The 11,668-nt window shown below is 36.1% G+C and overlaps 1 protein-coding gene across 1 annotated transcript; it reads right to left on the minus strand.

Moving 5' to 3' along the window:
* Positions 1-5,212: 5,212 nt before the first annotated feature.
* LOC131597453 (uncharacterized) lies at positions 5,213-5,674 on the minus strand. Its single transcript, XM_058870150.1, has one exon. The coding sequence runs from the start codon at positions 5,672-5,674 to the stop codon at positions 5,213-5,215; it is 462 nt and encodes a 153-aa protein (XP_058726133.1).
* Between the last annotated feature and the right edge of the window lie 5,994 nt (positions 5,675-11,668).

Raw genomic sequence — 11,668 nt, forward strand, 5'->3', positions numbered from 1 at the left:
TTTAAGGGGAATTTGTTTGCGATTTGAATCACATAAAAGTGTATAACGGTAGAGAAACAGATTAGGGAATGAATCCCACTCATCTCTCTTCCATTATATAGTGTTCGAGAAACAGATTAGGGAATAAATCCCACTCATTTCTCTCCCACTAAGTAATTGAGAAACAGATTAGGGAATAAATCCCACTCATTTCTCTCTCACTATTAGTAACGTGTGATTCACATCTTTTATTTATTAAGTATTTTAAAAGATGAAAAGAAAAAGGAATGAAATGGAGGAGACTAGCCTAAGTATTATTCTAACCTAATGAATATTATTCTTATCTAAGTCTAATGTTAACATGGAATCGATTCTAAAAGGAGCATACTAATGATATTAACAAGGAGGCCAAAAATAAGGCCAAAAATACAAGCAATAAAATCATACAAGAATTATACAAAAATTACATGGAAATAGCGCAAAAAACAATTCAAGCATTAATGCGAAATTAAACTAAAACTACTATTTTTAAGGGGTTTTATAAATGAACTTAAATGTAAAAATTAACCTAAAAATCTACTATTTTTTATGAGCTTTTAATGAAAGTTTTATGTGGGAGAAAAATCTAATTCAAGCCTAAATTGTATTAAAGAAACTTAAATTCTAATAAGCCTAAACTAGTAATTTTTTATTGTGATTATATGCGTTTTTTAATACCTAAAAATAACATGAAGAAACTATGTGAAAAGACCTAAATATAACAAGAACAGGGGGTATGATACTGAAAATGGTGGTGTAGTAAGCGAAATGGGCGTAGACCCAATCAGGAGGCCCAACGGGTTTTGTTGCAGATTCAGCATGACTAAAAAAGATGGTGTGTGGGCTTAAGGGGGAGGTGATTTCGTTTGGCCCGAGTGTGTGATTGATCCTATTCATTTATTCAAATTTATATTAACTCAATTAGACCTTATGTTAAAATTAATTCAGATTAATCTCCATTCAATTCTCCTAAATCAATTAAGTATTAGGTAACACAGCAAAAATGAAAAAATCAAATCAGGAAAAGGGATTTAGGGTTACCTATGTGACGTTCCCAATTCCTTCAAAACGAACTCGGCTCTCTCTCTCAGCGGCGGCGATCTTCTCCGGCCATCACCATGAGTGTGCTCCCACCTCCAACTCGTGCTATCTCATCCCGCGTTCTCTCCTCTCAAAGCTCTCAATCTCCCTTGAACTCGGATGAACCGCGACGGTCTCTGATGAAAAACTCTCTTCGCCACCATGATGAGCACGACGACGGCGGCTAGAGGTTATGATCCAGAATCCTCAAGTTCGTGCTTTCGTTATCGAACTCTTCTACTTCTCTTTTCGTTATACTTTCTCAATTCGAACCTTCACCTGGCGTTGTTGTTATTTTTCTGAATAACGTTTTGTTATTATGATGCGAAGGAACTAATGAAACCAATTGTTGCAGGTTTGTTGAAGATTTCGATTAGAGGTGAATTGAAGGGAGGATGTTGTCGTGACTCTGCAGAGATTGGTTGAAGAGATTGGTTGAAGATGATGAAAATAAGAATAATCTTGTAGAGAGGATCGATGATTTCCAGGTGAGTTTCCTTGTATGATTTTCTTTTTGTTTTCTGTTCTGAGAATTCTTTTTCTTCTCTTTTGATTTTCTGTTTCTTTTCTGTTGATGATGATGATTAGATTGAAGAGTGGAGATTATGTTTGAAGGTTGTTGAAAGTTGATTAATGGAGAGAGTTTTTTGTTATGGTTAGAGTGAAGAAGATTGAAGAAGGTTAGTTTGATAAATGATGAAAAATGGTGGAGAAGTGTGATGTGAGGGAGATGAAGATGGAAGGGAAATCGGAAGGTGGTGAAAATGGTGGAGATTGAAGGAGGTGGAAGATGAGTGTGAGAGAGTGATGAAGAGTGGATCTGTGTGAAAATGGCGTGAAAAAAATGAACTTGATGTAATGATTCTGTTATATAGAGTTTGAAGGGGTGAATTCAGTTGAGGGTGAAGATTGGGAGCCATTGGATTAGTGAGACAGTTAGGAGATTTGAAGTGTGGGGATTGAAGCTGAGCTGGCAAGTTGGTTGTGGTTAGTTGAGTCTGTTAGTTACTGAGATGGCAAGTCAGCTACAAAGTTGTTTTTCTATTTTGCCAGTTGGAATTGGTTATGGAATTCTGTTAGGAGTGTTTCAAAGTTAGTTATAGGAGTTATTGAATACTAGGTTGTTAGAGCTTGGAGAATTCTGTTATGGGTTAGTTTAGGTTAGTTAGGAAATGTTAGTTAACAGAAATTCGTATATTAATTATTCTGTTAAAACAGTTAGTGACTTTTTTTGGTTTTATCTGTTGGTTTTGCAGGGTACTCGTGAATCATATCGGAACGGTTGAATCAAGAGCTTGGCGAACATCTATTTGCTGCCAATGGAAGCTAAGCTTTGGACAGGATTGAGCATAATGTGGATTTTGGGAAATTTGTGTTAGAACAAGATGTGTTCTGATCAATATTCTTAGTTTTGATGATAACAAGGATATGAATTTTGTATGAGATAATGTGGTACTCTATTACTATGCAATTTCCGTTTCAAGAATTATACAAAGAGTATGCACAAAATCAGCGCAAGAAGCACTGACTCAGAAGGTTCAGCATGCAACATCAGAACGTGGTCTGGCAAGACATCAGAAGATGGTCAAGCAGAATCAGAACATGGGTCTGTGAAAGCATCAGAAGAACTTGAGATCAGAAGCAGAAACACTGAAGTTCTCATGGTATCACGCTTAGAAGCACTTCAAGGTCAGAAGACAAGAAGATGCTATGCACCAAGCTGTTTGACTCTGATGATATTCAAACGTTGTTTACACAAACATCAGATCAGAAGCAAGTACTAGATGGCAGGCTACGCTGACTGACAAAAGGAACGTTAGAAGCTATTAAAGGCAACGTCAGTAGACACAGCGGAAACAAGGCTCGAGGTAGTTGACAAAAGAGTGAAACATTAAATGCAATGATGTACGGATTATGCAAAGCATTAAATGCTCCCAACGGTCATCTTCTCAAGTGCCTATAAATATGAAGTTCTGATTAGAAGCTATGCGACAAATCTTTGTACAAACTTACAAAAACGTTGTTCAAACTCTAAAGCTCTCAAACTTCATCATCAAGCTCACTACATTGCTGTTGTAATATATTAGTGAGATTAAGCTTAAACTTTAAGAGAAATATCGTAGTTGTGATTTTAGCTTTTAAGAAGCATTGTAATACTCTTAGAATTTGTTTACATTAATTTGTAAAGGACTAGAGTGATCGGGTTGTTGATCAGTATACTCTAGCAAGTCTTAGAAGTTGTCTAAGCAGTTTGTTGCTAGAGTGATCAGGTTGTGATCAGGATACTCTAGAAGACTTAGTGTGTTTCTAAGTTGAAAACCATTGTAATCAAGTGTGATTAGTGGATTAAATCCTCGGGTGAGGTAAATCACTCCAAGGGGGTGGACTGCAGTAGTTTAGTTAACAACGAACCAGGATAAAAATCTTTGTGCAAATAGTTTTTATCTTACAAGTTTTTAAAGCTACACTTATTCAAACCCCCCCCTTTCTAAGTATTTTTTTATCCTTCAATTTGTGGGGCAGTTTTGAATATGGTAAATTTGTAAAAGTTAGTTGTGATGTGCATAGTAAAAACTTCAGAACTGTTATAGTCAGTGTTAATTGAATGTATGTCGGTTGTGAATTAGAAGGTATGTGGTTGATGGTGAGGTTTTTTAAATATGAACTGTGTAATTTTGGAAGGATTTTGAACTGACAGTGGTTTATTTGATGTGTGAATGCATTGATGCGAACCGAACGTGCTACGCTTAGATAGCGTTGGAACTGTTTTGAAATTTATGAATATGAATGATGGCTTAATGCATTATGGTTGGATAGGTGTGATTTCTAGGGTGGGTTTGATGCACATGGTTATTTTGGTTTTACAGGATGATGGAAAGAAGTTTTGACTGATGTGTGCTTGGTTTTATGCAGCATCAATTTTGGAACAAGGTCTATCAAAGTGAAAGGCATCATTGCTTGAACAACAAGAAATGCCTATTATCCCCATGGCACAAATAAAACGGTTATGAAGAAATGGAGAAAGAGAAGGACATGTTTTAGGAAGTGCTGTATTTTTCCCGTGTAGTTTTCTTTGTACTTGCAATGAATCAGACATGTGTTTCAAATGCATTGGATTTGAGTGTAACTTGTAATACTTTGGCTTGTAATAATTGTAATACTTTAGCTTGTAATGACTTATTCCAAGTGAGGAACTTCTTTCTCCATTTGCATCTTAATTGAATGAACTACACGATATGATGAGAAATAATCGAAAACCTCTAGAAGTTTAGTCAAAAGTCAACTTTCTATGTTTGACTTTGACTAAAAGTCAAAGTTTAAATTATTTCCTTTCAATTTGAAATGATTCTCAAGACACTTTATCTCACCTCAAATTTTTGCGCAAATTCCAAAGCATATGATTTGTAACATAAGTAACCAAGCAAACCAATATTTGATTACATGATAAAACCCAGATGAAATCTCAATATGTTGAGATTGCCCATATAGTGATCATAACAAAGTCCTGAAGTCCACTGGTAAACCCAAACACACAGGCCCAAGAAACATAATCCTTTGATTAGACACCATACATCGTTTTGCTCTTGATGGGAAGATAAATAAGCCTTTGTGCCAAGTCTCGTTCGTGCGAGACCCCATTTTGCTCCATGATTCTTGATCCCCTACTTTTAGATGTTTTATTTAATGAATGAATGCAAATTCACGCTAACGCCCTAATGGAGGTATGCATATGAGATGCGAAGCTTAAACTAGTTAGAAATAAAGGGTAGGACAAATTTGGGGTACGGCAGATAACAGACAAGTTTTTAGATGAGCCAGCTGCTCTCAGAACATCTATCAAGCCACTTTCAATCAGAATATCTGAAATAATCCTTCCAAGAGGGATAGTATTCTTCTTGAGTTTAGGATTCTTCTGACGTTCCCCATCTCTTGATTCTTCAATATTTGTCTTCAGATATTGAAAAAGAATATGTGGTAGATTGACTCTCATGCCTTTTTCAATGCAGAATAACACATACTTCTGATCCTGATTGACATAGGTAGAGTTTGATGGTTTTCTATGATAGATAGATAGATCCCAGAACGATCTCAGCCCATACTCTGTAGGAAGGCTTCAAGGCAGTAGTGAAGGGAGAGGCAATACCAGAAGAAAACAACTCTCGATCGACTTTTCCCAATCAGTTCTTCCATGAAGAGCACTAGTGATTCCATCTATACCATCAAGACCATACAATTTTCTTATCAACTTCTCAGTCACAATGACTTCATGCCCTAGCACGAAGGAGATGATGGCAGTTGAAGTAACCGTAGCATGTGTCCAGAAATCCTTAACCAATAAAGGGTAAACTGGTCCAATCAACCTTTCAAAGTAATTTGACCATCCCTGTACAAGCATTGTAGTTTTGGTTTTTAAATCATGTGCCATAAGATTTTCAAAATCCATCATTGTTTCGCAGAGAACCTTCAGTTCATTATTAGGAATCGAACAAGACTTCAAAGGAAAATATGCAGGTTTCCTTTGTTGAACATTATGTGACGATGATGCCTTGCGTTGAACATTTGAGGATGAAGCCATAGACACACACTGAGATTAGAGTTTAGTAACTAGGGTTTATGCAAAACGAGAGAGATGAACAATAATAGACAACGAACAAAGAGAGAGAGTGAAAAGAGATGAAATGATATGGAGATGAGTTTATATAGAGACGAATTTGAAATGAAATGCAATATGATTCTAAATGAACAAGATTATAGAAATTGAATCAGATAGCATTTAATGATGAATGGTTTTAGGGCAAAACATGATATTTGAAATGATTTGCACAGTTACCTAGGGCAGCGTCTCATCAACTACACGCATGCTTGTCCAATTTGAGTGAACACGTGTTCATCTTCTGGAATAGCTGGTGACAGCTGTTTTGCTTTAAAAGAGATTCTGAATCAACTTAGACATATGAAACGTTAGCAATAACAGAATCAGAATATCTAACTGACTAACAATCAGAACTTCTTATAAAAGAAAATAAACGATCATTTCAAATCTAGTCCATATATCAGAACTTCTCATCTTCTCATTCTGGGCATAAATCCATACTGATATTCTTCAGAATGAACTTAAACCTATCTTCAGCAAGGGGTTTTGCAAAGATATCAGCCCATTGATGGTCTGTATCAACAAAGTTTAAAGATAGAACACCCTTATGAACATAGTCCCTAATGAAATGATGTTTAATCTCAATATGTTTAGCTTTGGAATGTAAGATTGGATTCTTAGATAAACATATAGAAGAAGTATTATCATAGAAGATAGGAATGTTACTCTCATATATCTGATAATCTTCTAGCTGACTCTTCATCCAGAGCATCTGTGTACTACATGCAGCAGCAGCAACATATTCTGCTTCTATTATAGAGAAGGCAATTGTAGCTTGCTTCTTGATGTACCAGGAGATCAGGTGACATCCAAGAAATTGACAACTTCTAGAAGTACTTTTCCATTCAACTCTATCTCCAACGTAATCAGCATCACAAAATCCTACTAAGTTGTATTCTTCAGATCTTCTGTAGACTAAATGAACATTAGTAGTAGCTTTCAGATACCTCAGAATTCTCTTAACAGCTGTTAAGTGAGATTCTCTAGGATCTGATTGGAATCTTGCACACAGACAAATACTGAATAAAATATCAGGTCTAGAAGTAGTAAGATATAAAAGAGATCCAATCATACCTCTGTAGAGCTTCTGATCTACCTTCTTACTTACCTCATCCTTACCTAGAACACACGTTGGATGCATAGGAGTTTTTCCTTCTTTGCTTTCTGAAAGATTAAACTTCTTCAGAAGTTCTTTCACGTACTTGGTTTGATGAACACAGGTTCCATCAGAAGTTTGATTGATTTGAATCCCAAGAAAGTACTTGAGTTCTCCCATCATGCTCATTTCAAACTCAGCCTGCATAGACTTAGCAAACTCCTTTCCAAGTGTAGCATTAGAGGTTCCAAAGATAATATCATCAACATAAATTTTGAAAATTAAAATATCCTTTTTAAAGGTTTTACAAAAGAGAGTAGTATCCACTTGTCCTCTAGTGAAACCATTATCATGAAGGAAAGAACTTAATCTTTCATACCAAGCTCTAGGAGCTTGCTTCAGGCCATTTAATGATTTCTTTAATTTGAAAACATGTTCTGGAGACTTAGAGTCTTAAAAACCAAGAGGTTGGTGGACATATACTTCCTCATCTATATAACCATTTAAGAAGGCACTCTTAACATCCATCTGATATAGAGTGATGTTATGTTGAGTGGCAAAAGAAATTAATAAGCGAATAGATTCTAGCCTGGCCACTGGTGCAATGGATTCTGTATAGTCTATGCCTTCTTGCTGACTATAGCCCTGAGCAACCAGTTTGGCTTTGCTTCTTACAACTTCTCCTTTTTTGCTTAGCTTGTTTCTGAAGACCCACTTGGTTCCAATGATGTTGAATCCTTTTAGTCTTGGAACAAGATCCCATACGTCATTCCTTGTAATCTGATTGAGTTCTTCTTGTATGGCAATTATACAGTCAGCATTCTCCAGAGCTTGATCAACAGAAGTTGGCTCGATAAGAGATACTAGACCAAATTGACATTCTGCATAATTCTTAAGGAATGATTTGGTTCTGATGAGATCTTCTTTCTTCCCAAGGATAACATCTTTTGATTGAGCAGAGTTGAGTCTAGAAGATCTTCTGATAGTTGACTCTTCAGAAATTCTGAGATTCTCCAATGAAGCAGCAACTTGATCTTCTGACACTTTGCTTCTAAATTCTTTAGCTTCCAAGTTAGCGACTTCAATATCTGCAAAATTCTCAAACTGCTTTGACTTGTCAAGACCAAGCTTATCATCAAATCTGATATTGATTGATTCTTCAACAATCAAAGTTTTAGTATTGTATACTCTGTAGCCTTTTGAGCGTTCAGAATATTCAAGAAGGAAACATTTTTGTGCCTTAGAATCAAACTTACTCAGATGATCTTTAGTGTTCAGGATATAACATACGCATCCAAATGGATGGAAGTAAGAAATGTTAGGCTTTCTGTTCTTCCACAATTTATAAGGAGTCTTATTAAGAATAGGTCTTATAGAGATTCTATTCTGAATATAACATGCATTACTTATTGCTTCTGCCCAGAAATGCTTAGCCATATTGGTTTCGTTGATCAAGGTTCTGGCTATTTCTTGTAGAGTCATATTCTTTCGCTCTACAACTCTATTTTGCTGTGGAGTTATATGACAAGAGAAATCATTGGAAATACCATTTTCTTTGAAATAAATCTCAAATAATCTGTTCTCAAATTTGCCACCATGATCACTTCTAACATTTATGATTTTACACTCTTTCTCAGATTGGATCTGAGTGCAGAAGTCAAAGAACACTGTATGAGAATCATCCTTGTGTTTCAAGAACTTTACCCATGTCCATCTGCAATAATCATCTACGATGACTAACCCATATTTCTTCCCTCTGACAGATGTTGTTTTGACTGGGCCAAACAGATCAATGTGCAGAAGTTCTAGCGGCCTAGAGGAAGAAACAACATTCTTAGACTTGAATGCAGGTTTGGAAAACTTCCCTTTCTGACATGCTTCGCAAAGAGCATCTGATTTATATTTCTGATTAGGGAGTCCTCTGACCAAAGTAAGTTTGTTAATCTGAGAAATCTTTCTCAAACTATCATGGCCTAATCTTCTGTGTCAGACCCATTGCTCTTCATTAACAGACATATGACAAGTTACCTTCTAATTCTAAAGATCTTGAAGATCAATCTTGTAAATGTTGTTCTTTCTCTTGCCTGTAAATAGGATTGAGCCATCCTTCTGACTTACAACTTTACAAGACTTTTGATTGAAGATTATGTCATAACCATTCACACTTAATTGACTTATAGACATTAGGTTATGAGTTAATCCATCTACAAGAAGTACATTAGTTATGGAAGGAGAGTTACCAATACTTATGGTTCCAGAGCCAATTATCTTGCCCTTCTGATCTCCTCCAAACTTGACTTCTCCAACGGACTAAAGCACCAGGTCTTGGAACCTAGACCTTTTTCCCGTCATGTGCCGCGAGCACCCAGAGTTTAGGTACCATGACATGTTTTGCTTTGTCTTCTTTGCTGCCGAGGATATCTGCAACAGAAATTATCTTCTCCTTAGATACCCACATTTTCTTTGGTCCATTCTTGTTAGTTCCCCTCAAGATCTGATTGAACTTATGTTTAGCAATATAATTAACAGGAGGTATAGCATGATATTCCTTAATTTGGGCTACATAATATTTTCTATTTTGTGTCACATGCTTCTTAGTGTGTGTAATGTGAAAACTCTTAGCATGTGAAGTGAGCCTAATATCATGGGAGTGGTCATACTTGAACAGATCATACAAGGGCTTGTATGTGATTTTCTTATCATCTACAAGTTCAAGTTTGTATGAGGTTTCACCCTCATAACCTATGCCAACTCTTTTGTTTCCACTGACAGCATATATCATAGAGGCAAGTTAACTTCTTCCAATACCTCTAGATAAGAACTTCCTGAAACCCACGTCATATTCTTTAAGAATATTGGAATAGATTTTTCTGAACCAGAAGATGAATCAGCATCTTTAGATAGTTTCAAAACTTCTTAGTTTAAGATACAAAGAGCTTTCTCAGCTTTTTTTTTATTTGAAACTAAGCTTATCCTTGATTTCAATAATTTCAGTTAAACTGGAAGCTAGCTCATCTCTAGACAGTTCTGAAAATACCTCTTCAGAGTCAGAGTCTGATTCTGATGTAGATTCTGATGTAGAGTCTGATTCTGATTCTGATGAATCTGAATCATCCCAAGTTTCCATAAGACCTTTCTTCTTCTAGAACTTCTTCTTGGGCTTTTCCCTCTGAAGCTTTGGACACTCACTCTTGTAATGTCCTGGCTCCTTGCACTCAAAGCACGTGACCTTATTTTTGTCAGATCTTCTGAGTCCGGAAGATTCTCCTCTTTCAGGCTTCTTAGAACTTTTGAAGTTCTTGAACTTCCTTTGTTTACTCTTCGAGAGTTGGTTTACCCTTCTGGAGATCATCGACAGTTCATCTTCTTCTTCTTCTTCTTCTGACTCTTCAGAATCTTCTTCCTCCACCTGAAAAGCGCTAGTGCATTTTTTATTCAAATATTTTAACGCAATAGACTTACCTTTCTTTTGAGGTTCATTAGCATCCAGCTCTATTTCATGACTCCTCAATGCGCTGATAAGCTCTTCCAAAGAGACTTCATTCAGATTCTTTGCAATCTTGAATGCAGTCACCATTGGGCCCCATCTTCTGGGCAAGCTTCTGATGATTTCCTTGACATGATCAGCCTTTGTATATCCCTTGTCAAGCACTCTTAATCCAGCAGTTAGAGTTTGAAATCTTGAGAACATTTTTTCAATGGTTTCATCATCCTCCATCTTGAAGGCTTCATACTTTTGGATTAAAGCAAGAGCTTTTGTCTCCTTGACTTGGGCATTTCCTTCGTGAGTCATCTTCAATGATTCAAAGATCTCATGGGCAGTTTCTCTGTTTGATATCTTCTCATATTCAGCATGAGAAATAGCATTCAGCAGAATAGTCCTTGACTTATGATGATTTTTAAATTGTTTCTTTTGATCATCACTCGTTTCTTGTCTTGACATTTTTGCTCCACTAGCATTTACCAGATGTTTGTAACCATCCTTAAATAAGTCCCATAAATCACCATCTAGACCAAGAAAGTAACTTTTCAATCTATCTTTCCAGTATTCAAAAATTTCACCATCAATTACTGGTGGTCTAGAATATCCATTTCCATTTCCATTGTTGTGTTGATCATTTGAAGTAGATGCAAAAGTGGATGTAACAATATGAACCATATTGACTTAGTGTTTTTCTCCCTGAATCTTTTTCTAACACGGTTAAGTGCTTGCACCTAGAACCGGTGCTCTGATACCAATTGAAGGATAGAAAAACACTTAGAAAGGGGGGTTTGAATAAGTGTAACTTTAAAAACTCTTAAGATAAAAACAATGAACACAATATTTTTATCCTGGTTCGTTGTTAACGAAACTACTCCAGTCCACCCCCTTAGAATGATTTACCTCAACTGAGGATTTAATCCACTAAACAATCTTGATTACAATGGTTATCCACTTAGAAACACTCTAAGTCTTCTAGAGTATACTGATCACACCCTGATCACTCTAGGAAATCAACACTTAGAAACATCTAAGTCTTCTAGAGTCTACTGATCTCACTGATCACTCTAGGAACATTTTACAAATCAATGTAAAATAAATGTTTACAAGAGTATGAATTTGCTTCTTAGAAAGCTATAATCACAACTGTGATATTTCTCTTAAGTTCTAAGCTTAACACTCACTAAATATTACAAAGTATGTGAGGTTGAAGATGAAGTTCGTAAGTATTAATTTCAGCAGTGTTTTGGTATTCTTGCAAGAGTTGTTCATTTGTGTTTCTGATCAGAACTTCATATTTATAGGCATTTTGAGAAGATGACCGTTGGGAGCATTTAAT

Source organism: Vicia villosa, linkage group LG4 (genome assembly GCF_029867415.1).
Source record: "Vicia villosa cultivar HV-30 ecotype Madison, WI linkage group LG4, Vvil1.0, whole genome shotgun sequence".
Lineage (NCBI taxonomy): Eukaryota > Viridiplantae > Streptophyta > Magnoliopsida > Fabales > Fabaceae > Vicia > Vicia villosa.